Source organism: Rissa tridactyla, chromosome 1 (genome assembly GCF_028500815.1).
Source record: "Rissa tridactyla isolate bRisTri1 chromosome 1, bRisTri1.patW.cur.20221130, whole genome shotgun sequence".
Taxonomy (NCBI): Eukaryota; Metazoa; Chordata; class Aves; order Charadriiformes; family Laridae; genus Rissa; species Rissa tridactyla.
Window position 1 is genome coordinate 131,390,622 of NC_071466.1, and position 22,558 is coordinate 131,413,179.

A 22,558-nucleotide genomic window follows, 5' to 3' on the forward strand; every position below is an offset into this window, starting at 1 on the left:
TGGCACGCAGGAGGAGAAGTAGCAGTCTAGGAGCAACTGCTACCCCCTCTGTGCTCAGGCCTAAATGGAAATAGTTCCTAGTATAAAGAAAGTGCAAGTTGCCAGGCATCCTTCTTCTAGACATTTTGTAAATTGTGTCTAAGACTCAGAGTTGCACCTTGACGTTGCACTGATTCTTACTCCAATTCCCAGCTTTGATCCACAATATGTGAATGATGTGTCTAACTTACTACTTCTTTTTAATTTCTATGTGATTCTACCAATGAAAAGAAAGTCTTAAAATCTCTGGTGCGCTGCACCTTTGTGGAAAGCAGAACTGTGGAAGATGTCTGAGTACTGCCACTAAAGAATTGTCTGCTTATGTACATGCTTTTCTCAGCACTGTCACATTCAGTCATCTCCAACTCTGGAACAATGACTAATATAGATGGTTGTCTTTTTTTTTTTTTTCTCTGCTGCTCACACAGTTCTCGCCCTTCCCCCAGAAGGGCAGGGAAAAGAGGGAGAAAAGGAGGTGAAAGAGAAAGAAAAAAAAGCAAAATGGGTTGCGATAAAGACAGTTTAATAGAACAATAACAGAACAGGAATATAATAATAATGACACAAATCACTCTCAGCACCCGGTGAATTGGTACCTTCCCAAGCAGAGATCGTGAGTACCTGCTGCCCAGCTAACCCCATTTATATACTGAGCATGACATCTGTGGTATGGAATATTCCATTGGCCATTCCATCGTTCTGTCTATGCTCCTTCTCAGCTTCCATGGGAAGCTGAAAAAAGTCCTTGAAAAAATATAAGCATCACCTGGCAATAACTAAAACAATACACATTATTGACATTCCTTTCATACCAAATCTGAAACACAGCAACCACTAGTAAGAAAATTAACACTGTCCCAGCTGAAACCAAGACAGCAAGATAATTTTTTTCAAAAGGAAAATTATTTTCTCTTGGGTTGATTCTATTTTGTCATATATTACTTTTACCTGCTTTAAAGATTGTCTTCATATTTGACGTTCTTACAACAGTCACTCTGTTTCTTAGACTCCATAAAACTTCCCAGAATGATGGGGGAACACATCATCTATGTATTTTCCTGGGTCCAAATTATAACATTTATGAAGACTTCTTTTTGAGCCTTCTAATTTTAGAATAAAATAGTTAAATAAAAGTTTCCACCCTGTTTTACAGTGAACGGTTTCTTCATTTCAGTCCTGTTCTTCTGAGTAAGAGTCAAGTCAGCATATTGGCTCTCTCATCTTTCAAAATGAACGTGCATCAAATAAATTAATACCTGCTGCTGTCGGGAATAGCTTCTGATGAAGTGCAAAACAGCTCTAAGTATCACTTGTTTCTTAACAAACTTCTAGTTTTGTACAACTGTCATAGGAACCCTTTGTTCCATTTTTCAATTCTTATGCAGTCTGGTTTCGTGGGCTTTAAGGTCAATGAAGGCTATGAAATGTTGCAGTCTTTTGTATCATTAGCTCATACTTTCTTCTTGCTCAGTTGAAGGTAGCTTTTGCTTCAGGAATTTTTTACTGCAAAGCATTGCTGGTATTTTCTGGACTCGACCTTCATTTTTTTTCTTTCTGCTGTGTATGGACTTGGCTTTCTCTTTTATCCTTTTCATGTATTTTCAGAGCTTTTATTTTCTCAGTCATTTTCAGCTGTACCCTAGCTAGTATTTGGAAATGAAGAATTCTTTGCTCAACTATTTCACTTATGCCTTATTTTCACCTGCTGAGTATTCCTTATTTTCCCCCTTCTCAAGGGATAGGGTCTAGTTAGTTTTTACAGTCTCCTAAAGCCAGTTTAAAGGAATGCCTATACACATGTATTTGGCATCGACAGTAGTGTGTTTTATTCATGATAGCTTCAAATGTGGTTGGTTTCTCAGCACCTCTTTGTCCTTTCCAGGAGCTGTTGGATCTCTGCTTTTGCTTTTAATGTAATTCAGCAGTGTTTTTCTTTCTCTGTAGGCTGTTCCACAATGACAGCATATAGCTTTCCAGTCTCCTTGACAACTCTACTGTAATAGCAATGAGGGGAAACAAAAAACTTTATATATACTAAAGCTATAGGAGGCAAAATGTTTTTGTGTGTATACGTTTCCACATGCAGTATAATTTACTGTATGAAAGTAGTAATTACTATATGTGTAGCTCTGATAGTGTTTTGTGACTTCTGTAAACTAATATTATTGATATAATATAGTTAACTAAATAATTGCTTCATTTAATCCTACTTATAGTGCAGTCGTGATGTCTACCCTTAGGAGAAATTGACTGTAGAGCCTAATGCCTGGCACTCCTTTTACAAGCAACGCTTCCCTAGGGCTCCAAAAAACATTTCTGTTATTTCTATTTATACATACTTCCCTTGAGGAAACGAGAAGATGCAAGAAGTAAGGCACTGATCTGCCTCTGGCAGACTACTTCTGGTCTTTGTGTAGAGCAAATGACTGTCTTTGGGTTCCAAGCCACAGTCCAGCACTAGGAAAGAGATAACATCACTTCAGGAGAAGCAAGCAAGATGTATTGCCAGAGAAGATTTATCATGTCTCTCTTTCTGATTCCAGCTGAAGGGCAGGTTCAGAGCAACAAGCGAAAGACCGTGCCAAATGAAGACAGTTATGACCCTTTCGTGCACAGTTTTTCTCCCGTGCTCCATCTGAACTGGTGTTATTTTCTATCAATATATCCTCCCCCAAACATCTCCCCCAAGATGGGACTGTGCATGTCCCATCTCAAACCAAACCAAAAGCTTTGTGCTGCACCTTGTGAATATTCCTTGTTGTTTGGTCCAAAGAGGAATCCGTTTTGATGCAAGTACTTTACTTGGTATGTGTAAAAAAAACAATGTTTCTTGGAGCCCTGGAAAGGCAGTGCAGGAAGGCCGCCAGGAAGTAGGCTCTACAATTCAAAAATGCTTCAAGAACATCTGTTGTCATCACCCCAGAAACTCTGTGTGTGATCTTATCTGTGATGGCACATCTGAAATGAGTTTTAGCATATACACCTATTTGAAAAGGATCCTTTCTCATTTCCTGACTGAGTTAGTGTTATGACTGACAAACGTAATAGCCTCTCCCTTTCCTCTTACATATGTATAATCAAAGCTGGCAGCTGTTAAGGGATCAGGGTATTTGTGGTGGGTAGACCCTGGTTGGTTGCAAGACCCCCACCCAGCTGCTCTCTCACTCCTCCTCCTCAACATGACAGGGAAAGAAAATAAGACGGAAAAGTTCATGGGTCAAGATAAAGACAGGGACATCACTTACCAATTACTGTCAATAGGCAAAACAGTCTTGACTTGGAGAAAATTAATTTAATTTATTGCCAGTTAAAATAGAGTAGAATGGTTGAGAAACAAAGACAAAAACTAAAACACCGTCCCCTCAGCCCCCATTTTTCCTAGGCTCGACTTCACTCTTTCATTCCCAACTCCTCTACCTCCTCCCCTTCCTTCTCCCTAAGCAGTGCAGGGGGATGGGGAATGGGGGTTGTGGTTGGTCCATCATTACAGCTCTGCTACTCCTCTCTGCTGCTGCTTCCTCCTCATACTTTTACCCTGTTCCAGCACGGGTCCTTCCACAGGCTGCAGTTCTTCAAGATAAACCTGCTCCAGTGTGGGCTCTCCACTAGCTGCAGGAAAATATCCACCTGCTCCAGCATGGGCTCCTCCACAGGCTGCAGGGAAAATATCTGCTCTGGCATGGTCCTCCCCACCAGCAGCAGAGGAATCTCTGCTCAGGCACTCAGAGCATCTCCCCCCTCCTCCTTCCCAGACCTTGGTGCTCGCAGGGCTGTTTCTCACCCTTCTTTCTTTACTGCCTGTGCAGTGTTCTTTTGTCCTTTTTTAAATTTGTTTTCCTTGAGGCACCACCATTTTGGCTGAGGGGCTCAGCTGTGCCGTGTTGTGGGTCTGTTGAAGGTGGCTGGAGCTGGCTGTGTCCAGAACAGGGCAGCCCTGACCTCTTCTTACAGAAACCCCCCATACAACTTCCCACTGCCAACACTTTGACACCAACATCCAATATTTGACACAGATCAGCTAACAAGAATGGAACCAAAGGCTAGTGGTGTGTGTGCCAATGTGTCAACTTTGCTGATAATGTATGCGAAGCTCTTACTCAACAAAACTAAAGCAGTAGCTAGGAACCTAATAATAAAAAGATAATACTCCTAAAAGAAATAAGAAGTGCCTAATTTCCTGAAAAGCAAAAAGAAATTTTATTGCAGTGTAATAAATCCCAGGATCCTTCAACTATTGTTTACAATAGAATGAAGAGAGAAATGGAGGAGGTTGGAAAATGTACTGTATTAGTGAAGGTTACCCTTTTTAGCTGAGGTCTTAGCACAGAAATCTGAGGCTACACCCCTGCAAGAATATAAGAGAAAAGTAAGACTGGTAGTAAAAGACAGTTTTATGTCATTTACAGAGGAACAACTAGTTTGTGTGACAATAACAGTACAATTAGCCTAAAATTAGATGTAATGTAGAGTGACTGGAGCTCATGTAAGGGTTTGTTTCTACCCAAAGACGGATACATTCTTTGGTAAGCAATGACATATGTATCTTAAAAAGAAAATGGTGGTTGCACAGATTTGTCTAAATTGGTCTTGATTTTTAAAACTGATAGGTACAAAGAGCAGCCTAGATGGGATCTACCTGTAGCTTAGAAAGACAGTACGCTCTTTCCCATTCTCCCTCTGTTTTCCCCGATTTTTCCAATATTCTTGGTCAGGTACTAATATTTCTATGGCCAAGCAACCCGGTTTGCATACTGGTGGGTTCAATGGGCTGGGGTAGCGGCCAAAACCAGCATGCCTTGTCAGCCTGCATGTGCTCCTTCCACCATTTTGTCTGTTGCCAGCTGAGTCGTGCGTGATGTTCACTTGGCTCTGCTCCCTCTTCTGTCATCTGCCAGTGGTTCTTCTCTGGCTGCTTCTTATCTTCTCTTCATGGTTTTCCCTCTTATTCTTATCCCTCCTCCTTTGCCGTCATGGTGTAGGCATCATGTACCTCAAACAGACTTCGTTCTTCCCATCAGCATATTCTGACCAGTTCAGGTAGGTGAACCTATGTCCGAAACAAAGTTCGAAGCAGCCTAGAATGTCCCAAGATGTCGTATTCACTCATCTTTCCCCTCGGTTCCCCATCACTGCCTACCTACCCTGCCTGCTCCAAGGTCTGGTGTTGTGGAAATGATTTTTTTATTCCAGTACAGGTTGCTCAGAAACAGAAGCTCGGTCAGAGAGGCCCCCTCTGGGGAGTTGACTTGGATAGGAATGTCAGCCACATCTACCACTAACTGCATCTCTGCAAAAATTGTTGCATGCCATGTCTTAAGCCGAATGGGTACTTGCTGCTGGCACCATTAAAGACAGTCTGTACAGAATATTGCTGTATAAACTGGCTGTCCACTGCTTTCCTGCTGATCTCACTTCTGTGCTGGAATATGTTGCAAAACGCTCTTGCAGAAGCCTTGCTCACCCAGACCTCTGGTAGAAAAGTAACATGCTGCCAGTATCTGTGGAAACATGATCTGCCAAAGCTGAAGATGGTGGCATGGGATCATCTCATGGAGAAGTTTCACCAAGGAAGAGGCTTGCCACATTGAGACTAGCTTTGTGCATGCAGCTAGCAGTAATGTTAAAATATATGTGAAGGGGTGGGGTACAGTCTTGGAAGACTGTCTGGCCTTTAGGTGACTTGAAGTTTTCTATCTCTTTGTCCTGGAATAAATTCAGTTTGGAAAGTCTAAGGATGCCTGAAGTAATTTTTCATTGTCTTTAGCTCAGAGGTAAATATCAGACAAGGTCTTGGCCACTCTGCTTTGGCCTAGCTTTGGTGCATGACCAAATACCTGAAATATTAAAAACATTCTATGGGCAAAAAATAGAGGCCAGAGAAAAACGTGCATGCTTTCAAGGGTATTGGAGCATACTATTTTGGGAAGGAGGAGTCTATGAGGATATGGACTACTGCATAGTATTTTAATGTTTCATTTGCCTGGGAATTTTTGCATACCACTCTCAATCTTGATTTGGAGTCTGACCTGGTAGAACAGGGGCCGGTTTTGCTATAGCACAGTATTTGAGCCAAAGGAAGAGGAACACCATTAATTTAGGAAAATCCTTTGAGCAGTTTGGCTGGAGAACCTTGTTTTGGTTTGGTTTTTTAATTCTCTTGCAGATTGTTTTAAAACTTGGAGCCTTGGTAGTTTTAGGTATGACTTCCAGATAAATTCTTAGCTTTAAGGGCCTTGCCAGTCTCTGCCGTATGTTTTTTTCCCAGTGACCTTTGGTGAACCAAGACCAAACACGCAAGTCTAGATCCAAAGCTGAACTCCAAGGGGGATGTGCTCTGATCCCAGAACACAGAGGGAAGAAAAGTCCTTTTCTGTGCAAGCATTCAAATAGCCTAAACTTTTGTGGATTGGTGCTTGTCTTCTTGCTGTGTATAACTGCCATGCCTAAAGGTGTGGTCAGAAAAGATGACAGTTGAAAAATCTTCATCTGTCCATTCAGTTTCCTACGATTTGCATTTGTTTTTAGGTGCTGGACATCGATGACTTAAGCAGCAGTCCCTGTACTAAGTTGCATACTACATTGTTGGTACATGTTACAAAAAGAGAGGGGAAAGCAAGACCAATAAGTAGTCTTTATAAAGGCTTACAAAGACTCACGGGATGGGTCTTATGGCTGAGAAGCCTCACTGAATATGCATTGTGAGTGTAACTGTATTAGTGGGTCTGAAGACGTCATAAGGCTTTACTGATTAGACAAAGGCAAGATGCTCCATTTCTGAAACCCCACTGTCGTAATGCTAAGAAGCTAGTAATAGAAGATAGAGCAGTGTAGGTGCGAGAAGAAGCTAGAAGATAGAGCAGTGTAGGTGAGATATTACTGAAGCCCTGTCATTAATGAGACGGGAACTTGGTGAATCTTGTTATCAGTATTTGAAATGAATCCAGTGAAGACTTTGCAAATCCTTGGCAGATTAGACTTGAAATCAAGCAAGTGAGGAGGGCGGGCAGAAAGAGAGGGAGTGGAGAACAGAAAAGGCAAAAAAGCCTCAGAAATAAGAGGGGTAAAAAATTACTGTAATAGGAGGAATAGTGAGATTTTTTTAAAAACGGAAGAAAGGATTCATCAACAAAGGAGAATCTTTGCCTATGATGGCAAAAAGGAAACAGAGGAGGACATGAAAAGATATGGATAACTTTCAGATTGTTATCTTCCCCTGCTGGGCTTTTCAGAATGACTTTTAAACCGTTGGAGGTACACATTAACACACCTAGAAATTAAGGTAAGCATCTAACTCTTCATACAAAAACATTCACAGATTTGAATTTATTTTTGTCTTGCAGATCCACAAAGACTCACCCTGGGCCAGTTGTACATTTAAGTGACAGCCCAAGAGATGAGGGAAAAGTGAGTACAAATAATGGTATAAAACATTGCGACATTTCATAGCCTTTATTTGCCTTGGTAGCTCTTTCTTTTTGCTTACTGATTTTATCATCTGCTATATTTCCAAGGTCACTTTTACTATTTTACTGTTTTTAAGAAAAAAAATCTCTTTGTACAATTTTAATGAGTAAAAATCCATGAAACAGGCAACACACTGTACTTTGAAACCTATAGACAATCAAAATTGTTCCTGATTAAATGAACTTGGCCTTGCATTAAGTAAGGATTGACTAAAAACTGTATCATGTCTTCAGTACTTGGATAAACATGCTATTACGAAAGCATTATAGTAGGTTTTCATAAGAAAATAAGTCTTTTCTGCTATGAGAATAATAACAATAGTAGCCCACTTTTGGAACTTGCTGCTGTTTGTGAACAGAGTTGAGAATAGCAAAGAGCTGTCAACAAGTGGAAGCAAAACAGATAGTCAGAGCATTAGGGTCATGATTGATACCATCAGGAAGCAAAATCAGAGTTGCCTTTATTTCTACGGTAGCTTTTCCAAAATTAAATTTGTTTGCCAGCATACTAGTTTTATTAGAGCTTTTTTATTTATGTATTGCTACTGAATTTTTGAGCATTTTGCCTGTGTGGAGGGGGCATTTAACTATCTCATATTTTTTCATCACTTTTGCCAATTGCATTTCAGTGTGTATTTATAAAGGACTGCATCCTACAAATGATGTATCTATTTGACAGTGTGCCTCACATAACAACTGACGGTTATTGGAAACTAGCATCAGTATGAATTTCTGATACTGATATGGGAGACATTTTGCTGAAATTAATATGGGTACCTAGAAAAACACCAATGACTATATCTGAATTTCACTTGCATTATCCATCCTTGGACTTACCCATAGTGCAGGGTGAACTCTGCCAGCTAGCCCTCCAACAGGTCAGATTGCATCTCTAAGCTTTTTTGGTTGAATCACAATAGATGAAGCAATTTAGAATACAGCAAATAAAGTAATTCAATGCTATGAAGGGTAGTATTTAGCCTCAAACCAAGAAGCCATCAAGAAATGCTATTTAACTATGTATGGCAAAATACCTGATAAAAATAAAGGTTTATTGATGAGGCAAAACTCTTGTTTTCGGGCCACAGCAGAAGCTGCTGATGACTGAACCGAAAGCACATGGTGTAGGGAAAAGGGATATGAAAGAAAAAGAAAAAATGGTCTTGTGAGTGAACATCTCTTACAGGAGTATCATGCACCGTATCCAAACAGATGCCTAAAATATTTTGACTTCAGCAGAAAGAGTAAAGATGAAAAGGTCCCAGGAAAGGGAATTAGAGGAGAACTTGCTTAGAAATACAATTGCTTGTTGCTCAGAGGGCACATTGGAGACATCAGGGCACTGATGAAGTACTAGCATACTAACAACAATAGCAACAGCAAAATCAGAGGGATCCCTATGAAAAGCAAACATTGGAAATTTATGAGAAGAAAGAGTAGAAAATGTAAGCCATACTGAAACCATTCCAGTGCAGCTGTTTATATCATTGATAGATTGAGAGTGGTGTAAAGAACAAATTGGTGCTAACAAAATACTTGCAGATTTGCAGAATGTAGAATTGATAGTGTTTGATGTTTACAGAAAGATATCAGTAAAAGGTACACACAAATATAAGAGAAGATCCAAGCACTAAATCAAAAGACACAGCTCTAAATCAAAAAAATCCAACAGTAGTGAAAAAAAGAATAAACTAAATTTTTCAACTAAGTCTCATTAAACTTTGGTTGAAAGAATCACAGAATCTTCATGGTTGGAAAGGACCCTTAAGGTCGTCGAGTCCAACCAAACAACCTACAATCTCTGCCACTAGAGCATGCCCTGAAGTGCCACATCTGGACGTTTCTTAAACACCTCTAGGGATGGTGACTCAACCACCTCCCTGGGCAGGCTGTTCCAGTGCCTGACCACTCTTTCAGAAAAGTAATTCTTCCTAATATCTAATCTAAACCTCCCTTGCCGCAACTAAGGAAGGATAAAACAATCTTTCTTCAGAATGGGGAAAAAACAGAAAAAAAAAACCAACTTCTGGGACTTTTGCTGTTCAGCATAGTCATAAATAACCTAGAAAAGAGAGTAAGCAGTGATGTGATCAGGTTTGTGGGACTTTAGACGGCTGAGAAACTCGCCAGTAAAATGGCAGGTTAAATACTATCTTTTGTAAGTATTCAGTGTAAATGATGGGAAGTTATATGTGTGTGGGAAAATATTTTTGACTTTACATATAAAGCAATGGGCCTGAGCTGATCATTACTCAAGAGTTTTGGCTGATGATTGATAGTTCAGTGAAAATGTCAGCTCAATGCTCAGTAGTGACCAAATAAAGAAAACCAAAATTAGGCATTATCTGGAGAAGAACAGAGAACAAAACAGGGCTATTGCATAAATGCATGGTTGACTTGCCGGCTGAATACTGAGTATTACATTTATGCTTCTATCTCAAAAAAGAACGTAATTGTGCAAAAGAAATTCAAAGAAGGGGCAAGGTTTTCTATGAGAGACACAACTAAGCGAGACAGGACAATTCATTGTGGAAAAGAGCTGATTGTGATTCTGAGTTTGAAAATCATAATTGTTATGAAGTGGGTAGAAGCAGTTCATAGTCTCTTTCAATACAAAAACTAAAAGGAAATCAATGAAGCTGACAAAATTCAGATTCCAGACAAGCCAGTTAGGTGGTTCTTCACATGTGCAATGGGTAGCAGCTATAGAACTTTTTTCCAAATAGTACTGTGAGTGCTGAAAATGTATGTTGGTCAAAAAGGAGACTAAAAGAGTTAACAGAAGAGAAATCAACTTGAGGGTTACGGAAGAGGCTTGCTGAATTTTCCTAAGCGTTTATTAAAGATGAGGTTAAGCGGACTCATGTCTAGTTGAGGAGCTGGCTATCTTTGAATGAGAAAATCATGTAAGCTGAGAGAATATGTGAGAGTATGGTAAGTACTTGCCCTCCTCATATATTGTTCTTTGGTATTTGTTCATGGACATTTAAGTACGAAATACTGTGATAGGTAGACCTTTTGTTTAATCTAGCAGAGTTTTTCTTAGGTAACAAAGCTGTTTCAAGATAGTTCTACATACTCTGTTTAGCTCCTCAGCTTCAAGTAAACCAAAGACCACCAAGAGGTGTTGGTGGGATAAATCAGGCTCCCCACATCCCTTGATGGTGGGCAGTAGATGAAAGCGTTCTTTACCTATGCTTCAGAAATTAAATAGTAGCTACAAAAGTCATAATCATTGCTCAAAATACAGCTATTCTCGTACTTTACAAGTACAAGGGGATTGTACTCTGCAAGGGTCCAGTGGAATATACTTCTCTGAGGCATCACAAAGTTGTTTAGAGATCTGTGCATGTTTCACTGAAGTAAATAAGTGGGATTCTCCTATGGGCACTGAGTGGTGGAGAGTCCTAAAACACAGATAAACCTTTCCAAATCTAGGACAATCATAAGATCTCTTTTTGAAAGCCAGGGAAATTTGTGTGCTGACTCTCTATTTATCTTTTTAAAATTCTTTAAATCCCTAAAAGTTCCAGTGTGTATCAGTGACTGATGACCAGTTTTTCTGTGCCGAAACAGTGAACGTAATTCCAGAAGACCTCTGCCATTCAAAATTTTTCCAGAGTGCCCTCCAGCCAAACTTTGGAGACAGTCTCTTTTATGAATCTAGCAAGCTGTGACTGGAAGACAGGCGACAAAGAGAATTTGGGCATTTAATGCTTCACCTAAGAACAATTTGGGGACCTGGTGATTAAGTCCATGAAATATAACTGTGTCTGCCAAATCAATGAAGAACTGTACATTTGGAACAGACTGAAGTGCACAGACATTTTTAAGTGGCAGATCTGTAGCAACCATGATTTTTCTTGCTGACACAGAAGACATTAACTGCAATAATCTACAGTTTCCCAGCAACTGCAGAAAGCTAAATACGAAAATCTTTAATGTTATTAATTATTAGCTGGTGGACTAAATTTCCTATCTCTGAGTCAGTGTTCTGAGATCTAATAACACCTAAATACAGCCTGCATTTGGCCGGCTTGTTTTTTTTTTTCTCACAGCTGTTTTGTGGTACCAGGACAAGGAAAGGGCTGGCTGGCATGTACCAGGATGCAATTAATTGATTGTAAAGGAGAAAACTCCCTAAAACACTGTCATCAAAAGCATTTCATGGAGAAGGATTTGTTAAGTCAAAATGTGGAGCAACTGCATTAGACAAGGAAAATCTTGCCAGGAGTCTTCCCTCCTTCAAATTCTGTGCAGCCTTCTGCATGATTCTTAACCTGATTAAGCATGAGCAATTAAACAAGGTGCCAGGAAACATAAGCTAAAGAGAAATCTTTGGGTTTTTACTCCTTGACTCTTTTTACACATATTCTTCTTCTTTGTCTATGTTTTCTCCTTAAACTGCATTTATGGATGTTTTCTTTTTTACCTCATTGAATATTACAGACAGAGAGCTTGTCCTATAGATCTCTCAAGTGCTTACCATGGCAAAGAAAGAGGAGTGCGAATATTTGAGTTTCCTATGGTTCAGGCAGGTCAGAGTTCAAACCATCATAAATATACTGGTGATGGTGATGACACTAATCACATTCACCCATTTGGAATTCTGACTTCAGTGACATACCACAGTACTAGTAGACTAAGCAGCATGGCTACCATCTGAGCACTGAGAGAGAGATTCCCGGCTATGCAGTAGATCTGTTTATCTTTCAACTTCTTCCCTGAAATCACAGCACTTTGTATCATGCAATTTTGTAGTGCTGCTGTGCATTAAGCATTTCAGCAATAGATCAGGTGAAATGCTGTCTCTGATAGGAGGTATTTAACCTTTCAGTAATTACCTGGAGCGTGATATCTTTGCAAAAAAGAGTGATAAAAATCAAAAGACAAGCTTACTTCACTGGGGAGAAATGCTTATTATGAAACAGGGTCACATATGCTTTTCTATTCCTTGACTTTCCTGAATATATTTGTGCAAAAGCTGAGGTGAAAAGAATACCGGTACATACGAACTGAACTCAACTAGTTTGGTACCCAGCTGTAATGCACTGGTGCAAATTCTTTGTATGATAAGAGTAAGGAAGGCACTCAAATTCTATAACATATTGATTAAAATACCATTTATTAGAGTTGATACGAAAAGGAAAAAGAAGATAATCTTACATTCCTTCATATGGTGGGAACCCCAAGTTGCACAGTATTGGATGGACCCCCAATAAGGGCACGGCACACTGTGCTGGTCCTCTCTGTGAAGAGGTTTGCCAGCTTTTTGGTCTTCGGAGATCTCAAAAGATTAAAAAAAAAAATCTATTCATTTCTACTGTCAAGAAAAAGGAAATTCACATGAGAACATACTGCCTTACGTTAAGACAAGGTCACAAAAGTTCTGTACTTGCCCTTACCAAGTGGGAGCTGCCTGCAGACTTCTTCTTTACAATTAGACAGCAAAGTTTATCTTGTGGCCAAGGAATACATGCAGCACAGCGCAGGCCTGAAAGCCAAGTGCTATGTGCAGCTCAGCATAGCACAGCACAGGCCTGCACCTACTCAGGTTAACTGCTATGTGGATCACTAACTCCTGGATACACAATTGTCTTCCATTTAGGATCACTGCGCTAACAGCGAAAGCACACACAGTAAGGCACTTCTTTGTTCACTCTCTCAATGGGAATCTATTATCCCAGAATACCATATGGCATCCTGACACAAGTGCTATCCAGTTAGCTGCATGCTTTCTGAACAGGATGTCTTTTCACATTTACTTTGCCGCAGTATCCCATATGGGCCTGTCCACAGCAAAAACGATAAATATTCTGGATTTTCTCCAGAACAGTTTGAAATTTTTTTCCGGAGCAGATTTCTTAAGTAATCAGGTATTGTTCATATTCAGGTGTTAAATATACTGACTATAAATCATTCCTAGATTAGGTAATGCATTTCCACATAATGAACTTCCTCCTGGCAATATAGAGAATCATATCTAGTAGGACTGAGGGTATTCCCAGAGTCTTTTATAGCAGTATTGATGTATCAATTATATTTAACTTGGAAACAAAGTGATGGTTTTTGTTTAGCAGTCCAGCCAAGTTTCATTTTCATGATTTATGCACGCAAAGTGAATGATGGCAAAGATGCTGTTGAAGATCTCACAGACTAAGAGATAGTCTCATCATTCTTTTGCTCAAATTCCTAATATAGAAACTGTAAATCCTTGCCTGCATTCTGTGATCCATGTCTTTATGGACAAAGAACAACTGCAGTTATCACTGTCAGTTGTATAAAATATTCCATAGCAGAAATGCATGAGTCTGTCAGTTTGGTCATTCACAGTCTTCATGTCCAGGACAGATTCTTAGGAAGATGGGCTCTATGGGAAGCAATTTCCAGGATACTTAAGTAGGCCAGACTTCACACCTTCCATAAAATCTGAAATTAACTGTGTTCCAATGAAGAGTACTCAATACAGTGCCAGAGGAATAATTCAGTTCTTTTCAATAGAGACAAGGAGAAAGGACTGTGTTCATTCTTAGTTTTCTCCCGAGCACCATTTTTCATCTCTTTCATCTTTTGACAAATCTTCTTTGCTGGTATTTCTCAGGTGTGAATGATGATACGACATGCTAGTTCTAGCAGAAGTAAAAATTCGCGTACCAGTTAATATATTTTCAATTTCTCGGAAAGCAAGTAATTTATTCTCTGCAAGAGGAATTCTTTAAAATGTTTTAAAGCACTGGAAAGCAGAAATTAAAGGAATATATGCAGCTGAATGAGAGTTTAATCTGATGACTCTTTGAAGTTATTTAAGTGATCTCTTAGGTGTCAAATAGTTTTCCCTCCAACCAGGGACAAGGAAGGTAAGAGCTGAGAGGAACACGCTACAGTCTTATTTTCTCAGCAGCTACACAATTGTGAAGACTGTCCAGACACATAATGTTGCAGAAAAAAATAAAAATAAAAAAAAGGAGTATAAAGCACATCTTTTTCTTCCATATTAAAACTTAAGTTGTCAGTAATGAGAAGTAATTTATACTGAAAGATAATTTGAAAGCTGGGCATTACACGTAATGCAAACTACAATCTTGCACATCAGTTTGGCATTTCTTTTTATAGTGCTTATTTATTTTTTAAAAATCTCTTAAAACCATGATGTTCTTCAATATTTTTGAATCAGAAAGTATAATTGTGTTTGTTTCCCTCCTCCAGCTATTGATAGGCTATGAAAATGGGACTGTAGTACTCTGGGACTTACGATCTAAAAGAGCTGATCTGAGAGCTTATTACGATGAGGTAAGCAGTTTCCATTAATTCAGAAAAACTGTTATTCAGCAGTTTGTTGTATGTTTTATCAAGCAGATGGATATTTATCTTAAGGCATTGCTTGTTCTGGAAATACTGTTTGTGCTATGCTTTTGAACGAGTTATTGACAATAGTAATCAAAACCTCAAATCTGTAGTTGTAATGCATGAGGCTCTTATGAGCGTACTACGACACTGAGTCTCTTCCCCTTGTTTCTGACAAGTTCATCAGCTTCTATGTGGGAATCCTTAGTTGAACAGAGTGTAGTAATGAGATAACCTGAGATATAGCTACATTAGGAATTCTATAACTATCTTTACTGAGTATTACTAGACCATTAATTAGAATGAAAGACAAATTATTTTGTTTGGCTATTGATATTACCTCGTACTCAAGATCTGATTAAAAGAAAAGATTTTCAAAATTGTATTCTCGTAGTTTTATCAGACAATTGCCTCTTGCCGTTTGTAAGCAGATTATATAAAACACGGATGCAGTTCTTGTATCAAGAAATAGGTTGTTTCAAAAATAGATATATTCCTAGCGATTATGATTTTAGTACCAGTCCTAGGAAAAAACATCCTTTGTTCTGCCAGTCCTTCTGTAAAGTTCACCATGGATGAATGTGCATGCAACTACAACTGAAGGTAGAAAAGGACATTTTCTTCAAAGTGATCCAGACAATAATTGGTTTCAGGTAGTTCTCTTTCCTTCTTCATCTTGCCACCTTATTACATGTAAGGAGTATACACATTTATTTTCATGCTAAAAAGTAATCTCAATATATCCGAATCCTGCATTCTTTCAGGCCTGTTTTCACAGACACATAAACACTACACTGAGCTTCAAGGTTAAGATTCTGAGCGTCTACGTAGCAAATGTTCTAAAAGACAGGGTAATTCAGAGTTTAAACAGGCCAGCACATAAGCCTGCCGTGGTTTAGCCTCAGACGGCAACAAAGAACCACGTGTCGCTCGCTCGTGCCTTCCAAACACAGGAAGAATCGTAAGAAAAGGCAAGACTCTTGGGTTGAGACAAAGGCAGTTTAATAGAACAGCAAAGGGAACAGGCAAACAACAACAACACGGATAGGGGAATATACAAACGCGATTACGGAACCGCCGCTCCCCCCGCCGCTCGCCGCTCGACGGCCGGACCCGGGCCGCCCCAGCCCGCTTTTAAGCAGCAACTTCCTGCCCCCTCCCCCGGCAGCTCAGGGTGGGCGTGGCTCACATGGCATGGAATACCAGGAAAAGTTAACCCTATCCCCACCGGAACCAGGACATTATCCACCCCTTATTCCATACCATCTATGCCATGCCCAGCAGGTTCCAATGAATTGCCACCACTTTCCCCTGTTATATATATATATATACACACATATAATACCCTTAGTTTATGGGTCATCCCTCCAAAGTGTCCGTTGAGTTCTTTTAATCCACGGCTTTGGGCTCCATCTGTTAGAACAGTCTCTCAGGGCAGGTGAGATGCTGGGTGGTGCTGGTCTGTTGCATGCTGTATTTTTCGGAGCTTGTGACTGGTGCACCTGGTGTGGCTCATGCACGCAGTCTGTAGGCTGAAGATGTAGATCTTGAGGAAACTGCTAGGCGCCGGCTGCTGAGATCAGTTCTTATCCCATCACCCCTGTGCCTTACTTGTAGTACAACTGATAGCAATGAGGACATACAGTGACAGTGTTACTTAGCAATTAACAGCACACAATCTGATTCATTGGCTATTCTCGCCCAAAATCAGATCTCCATGAGGTACACATCGGACTTCCCCATCCTTCCGCATCACCCACCAAGTGCACCCAGGTCCTTGGGCAAAAGCAATCCCACGGATGGGTTTGCCTTTGCCTGAGGCAGGACTAACCCAGACTGTCTTCCCTAGCATATTCTTCATGTGCACTACGGGGACTTTATCCCCTTCTACAGTACGTGGAAGTTTTGATTGGGCAGGGCCAGCCCGATTGTTAGATCCCCTGGTGTTAACTAGCCAGGTAGCTTTTGCTAAATGCGTATCCCAGTGTTTGAAAGTCCCACCACCCATTGCTCTCAGTGTAGTTTTTAACAGTCCATTGTATCGTTCTATCTTCCCAGAGGCTGGGGCGTGATAGGGGATGTGATACACCCACTCGATACCATGCTCTTTGGCCCAGGTGTCTATGAGGCTGTTTCGGAAATGAGTCCCATTGTCCGACTCAATTCTCTCTGGGGTACCATGTCGCCACAGGACTTGCTTTTCAAGGCCCAGGATAGTGTTCCGGGCAGTGGCATGGGGCACAGGGTATGTTTCCAGCCATCCAGTGGTTGCTTCCACCATTGTGAGCACATAGCGCTTGCCTTGACGGGTTTGTGGCAGCGTGATATAATCAATCTGCCAGGCCTCCCCATATTTGTATTTCAGCCATCGCCCTCCATACCAAAGAGGCTTCAAACGCTTGGCTTGTTTGATCGCAGCGCATGTCTCACATTCATGGATGACCTGTGCAATAGTGTCCATGGTCAAGTCCACCCCTCGGTCACGAGCCCATCTATATGTCGCATCTCTCCCTTGATGGCCTGAGGAGTCATGGGCCCACCGAGCTATGAATAGTTCACCCTTATGTTGCCAGTCCAGATCCACCTGAGCCACTTCAATCCTAGCGGCCCGATCCACCTGCTGGTTGTTCTGATGTTCCTCCGTGGCCCGATTCTTTGGTACGTGGGCATCTACATGGCGTACTTTCACAACCAGATTCTCTATCCGGGCAGCAATATCTTGCCATAGGTCAGCAGCCCAGATGGGTTTGCCTCTGCGCTGCCAGTTGCCCTGCTTCCACTGCTGTAACCATCCCCACAGAGCATTTGCCACCATCCATGAGTCAGTGTAGAGATAAAGTACTGGCCATTTTTCTCGCTCAGCAATGTCCAAAGCCAGCTGAATAGCCTTCACCTCTGCAAACTGGCTCGATTCACCCTGTCCCTCACTGGCTTCTGCAACCCGTCGTGTAGGACTCCACACAGCAGCCTTCCACTTTCGATGCTTTCCCACAATACGGCAGGACCCATCAGTGAACAGGGCATATTTCTTCTCATTTTCTGGCAGTTTATTATATGGTGGGGCCTCTTCTGCACGCGTCACCTCCTCCTCTGGTGACATTCCGAAATCCTTGCCTTCTGGCCAGTCCATGATCACTTCCAGAATTCCCGGGCGACTGGGGTTTCCCATTCGAGTTCGCTGCGTGATCAGTGCAATCCACTTACTCCATGTAGCATCGGTTGCATGATGTGTGGTGGGGACCCTTTCTTTGAACATCCAACCCAGCACCGGCAGTCGAGGTGCTAAGAGGAGCTGTGCTTCTGTACCAACCACTTCCGAAGCAGCTCGAACCCCTTCATATGCTGCCAATATCTCTTTTTCTGTTGGAGTGTAGCGGGCTTCGGATCCTCTGTATCCACGACTCCAAAACCCTAGGGGTCGACCTCGAGTCTCCCCTGGTGCTTTCTGCCAGAGGCTCCAGGTAGGGCCGTTCTCCCCGGCTGCGGTGTAGAGCACATTTTTAACATCTTGTCCTGCCCGGACTGGCCCCAGGGCCACTGCATGGACTATTTCCTGTTTGATTTGTTCAAAAGCTTGTCGTTGCTCAGGACCCCATTTAAAATCATTCTTCTTCCGGGTTACTTGATACAGAGGGCTTACAATTTGACTGTAATCTGGGATATGCATTCTCCAAAAACCCACAATACCTAAGAAAGCCTGTGTTTCCTTTTTACTAGTTGGTGGAGACATAGCTGCTATTTTGTTGATCACATCCATTGGAATCTGACGGCGTCCATCTTGCCATTTTATTCCTAAAAACTGGATCTCCTGCGCAGGTCCCTTGACCTTACTTCGCTTTATAGCAAAACCAGCGTTCAGAAGGATTTGGACTATTTTACTCCCTTTCTCAAAAACTTCTTCTGCTGTGTTTCCCCATACAATGATGTCATCAATGTACTGCAGATGTTCTGGAGCTTCACCCTGTTCCAGTGCAGTCTGGATCAGTCCATGGCAAATGGTGGGGCTGTGTTTCCACCCCTGGGGCAGTCGATTCCAGGTGTATTGGATGCCCCTCCAAGTGAAAGCAAACTGTGGCCTGCACTCTGCTGCCAAAGGGATTGAGAAAAATGCATTCGCTATATCAATCGTGGCATACCACTTGGCTGCCTTGGACTCCAGTTCGTACTGGAGTTCTAGCATGTCCGGCACAGCAGCACTCAGCGGTGGCGTGACTTCATTCAGACCACGATAGTCTACAGTTAGCCTCCACTCTCCATTAGATTTTCGCACCGGCCATATGGGACTGTTAAAGGGTGAGCGAGTCTTGCTGATCACTCCTTGAACCTCTAGTTGACGAATCAGCTCATGGATGGGAATCAGAGAGTCTCGGTTAGTGCGATACTGCCGCCGATGCACCGTTGTGGTAGCAATCGGCACCTGTTGTTCTTTGACCCTCAACAACCCCACAACAGAAGAATCCTCTGAGAGACCAGGCAAGGCAGACAACTGTTTAACTTCCTCTGTCTCCAAAGCAGCTATGCCAAAGGCCCAGCGGTACCCTTTTGGGTCCTTAAAATACCCTCTCCTGAGGTAATCTATACCAAGGATGCATGGAGCCTCTGGGCCAGTCACAATGGGATGCTTTTGCCACTCATTCCCAGTTAGGCTCACTTCTGCCTCCAGTACAGTCAACTCTTGGGATCCCCCTGTCACCCCAGAAATACAAATGGGTTCTGCCCCTCTATAGCTTGATGGTATTAAAGTACACTGCGCACCCGTGTCCACTAGAGCCTTATACTCCTGTGGGTCTGATGTGCCAGGCCATCGAATCCACACCGTCCAATAAACCCGGTTATCCCTTTCCTCCACCTGGCCGGAGGCAGGGCCCCCCTAATACTGGTCATAGTATCCATTACTCACTTCTTGCATAAATGACTTGGAAGTTCCTTCAAGAGGATCAGAAGCAAGATCAAGCCTTCTGCTTTGTCTGGGGAACGGCCCACTGGAAACTGGGGCGGCACTTTTCCTGGAGGGATCCCCTTTTGTGGTTGTCCTTCCTTGCAACTCCTGTACCCGTGTCCGCAGGATCGAAGTAGGTTGTCCGTCCCACTTCCTCATGTCCTCTCCGTGGTCCCGCAGGTAGAACCACAGGGTGCCTCGTGGTGTGTACCCTCTGTACTCTCTCTCTTGAGTGGGGAAATGCCTGCTTCTAATAGCTGAGATGCTGGCCCGTGCAGGTGGGGAGTAGGACATATTCTCTTCAAGTTGCTGGACCTTCCGCGACAGTTTCTCCACAGCTGAGACAAGGGGGGAAGAGAGACTTTCTTCATATCGCCGGAGCCGGCCAGCTACCTCATCCACCGTTGGTCCCTCTTCACCTTTCCATTCCATTACTGCCAGGGAGTTGGCATATGACGATGGTGCGCTCCGTACAAACTTCCGCCACATGGGCCTTGTGCATCGCACCTCATCAGGGTCTGTGGGTAAGTCTGCATTGTCCAAGTCATAATAAATCATCTCCCGCACGGCTAATTCTCTCAGGTACTGGATACCTCTTTCCATGGTAGTCCACTTGCTTGGCTGACATACAACATCCTCGCTGAAGGGGTACCTCTCCCTCACGCCTAACAGGAGTCGTTTCCAGAGGCTGAGGGCTTGGGTCTTTTTCCCGATCGCCTTGTCAATGCCGCCTTCCCTAGACAGGGATCCCAGCTGCCTGGCCTCCCTACCCTCTAATTCCAGGCTACTGGCCCCATTATCCCAGCACCGGAGCAGCCAGGTGACAATGTGCTCGCCTGAAAGTCGGCTAAAATCTTTTCGCATATCCCGCAGCTCACTCAAGGATAGGGATCGAGTAATTATCTCTGGTTCTGCCTCTTCCTCCTGCTCTCGTGATGGCCCTGGTTCATCATCATCTCTTACTAAGCGAACTGATTTCTTTGTGTACTTCTTCTTCTGTATGGGGGCAACTGATACTGGCATGGGTTGGTTCCCTGGTTCAGTGGCAGTGGCTACCACGGGGGTTGCAGTAGCCGCAGTGTCTGTCGCAAGGATTGCAGTAGCCGCAGTGTCTGTCGCAAGGATTGCAGTAGCCGCAGTGTCTGTCGCAAGGATTGCAGTAGCCGCAGTGTCTGTCGCAAGGATTGCAGTAGCCGCAGGGGCCGCCGCAGGGGCTGCAGCAGCCACAGGGGCCGCCGCAGGTCTGGTTTCCATCTCTTCCCCTTGAGGGTGCTGCATAATTCTGAGCAGTGCCTGGTAGATACTGGCCAGGGCCCAGCACAGCGCGGTGAGTTGTGCCTCTCTAGAATAGCCACAGCATTTTCCCTTCAAATATTCTACCACTTTATCAGGGTCCTGTAATTGTTCAGGGGTGAAGTCCCAGACCATTGGAGGTGAGTAGTTCTCTAGGTACCTGCCCATGCTCTCCCACATGCCATGCCACCCCTGACTATCCAGCCTCGGAGCAGATCTCCGGGTGGTAGTCTTAAATAGTCGCTTAACCCAAAACAAGACCTGGAACGTATTCAGGAGACATAGCACTACGAACACGCTAGTTTGAGTATCCCAAGGATATTCAAAATTCTCAAAAGCTGTCATACCTGACCCGAAGGAGAAAAGGGAGGCAAAAGGGCTGGGGAAATTATTAACAAATTCTGAGAGACGGTGTCCAATGTACGGACAGGACAGCAAAACCGCATAAACACCCCAAAATAGCCGTCTGAACAGTGATGTTATCATATCATAAACAGATATCGCACAGGACAGCAGAATGATAATCCTCATCCCTGTTCCAGACATGGTAAACAGCATCGCAGGGAGTACATAAGCCATATAGGAATTTATGTAACACAGCCATGAGAACAAACCAAGCAACATGATGACCAGTGACTACTTACCTAATAAAATAAATGCATACAAAAAAAAAAGCAAAACCGTTTTTTCCACGTTCTAGTTGGATTCTGTCGTTATCTCAACCCTTCGAGCCCCACGTTGGGCGCCAAAAGGACTACCGTGGTTTAGCCTCAGACGGCAACAAAGAACCACGTGTCGCTCGCTCGTGCCTTCCAAACACAGGAAGAATCGTAAGAAAAGGCAAGACTCTTGGGTTGAGACAAAGGCAGTTTAATAGAACAGCAAAGGGAACAGGCAAACAACAACAACAACAACAACACGGATAGGGGAATATACAAACGCGATTACGGAACCGCCGCTCCCCCCGCCGCTCGCCGGCCGGACCCGGGCCGCCCCAGCCCGCTTTTAAGCAGCAACTTCCTGCCCCCTCCCCGGCAGCTCAGGGTGGGCGTGGCTCACATGGCATGGAATACCAGGAAAAGTTAACCCTATCCCCACCGGAACCAGGACAAGCCTCAGGATATGCCCACTAAATTGTCTCTAAGTGACAGTCTGCCTGTGCATACTTGTGAAATCACACCTCTTCTATGACTTAAGGCTGGGCAACTTTTTCCTTTTACATGTCTCCTGGGGAGGGTCTGTTCACTCAGTGTCCTCTCTTGTGCTCAGAATGAGACTACATAAACTAGGGGCTTCATAATACTGTTTCCATTATTTTATTTTATTTTTTGCTTGCTGAGACAGGGTGGTTGAGTGTTGAAAATTTCTCATACAATTTAGTTGTTCCACATTTTTCCGTGCTGTCCAAAGGAACTTTTTTTGGCCTTTTTATCACTCACGTGCTCTCCTCATTTGTGGTTACTTGCTGTGTCATTACTCC

General features: G+C 42.7%; 1 protein-coding gene across 4 annotated transcripts in view; it reads left to right on the top strand.

Annotated features, from left to right (window-relative positions):
- Positions 1-22,558, top strand: part of STXBP5L (syntaxin binding protein 5L) — a 211,224-nt gene that overhangs the window by 100,502 nt on the left and 88,164 nt on the right. For all 4 annotated transcript variants that reach the window (XM_054212106.1, XM_054212115.1, XM_054212123.1 and 1 more), the window contains exons 6-7: positions 7,380-7,443; positions 14,709-14,792. In XM_054212106.1, the coding sequence (XP_054068081.1) occupies positions 7,380-7,443; positions 14,709-14,792 (148 nt within the window). The remainder of the gene's footprint in view (positions 1-7,379; positions 7,444-14,708; positions 14,793-22,558) is intronic.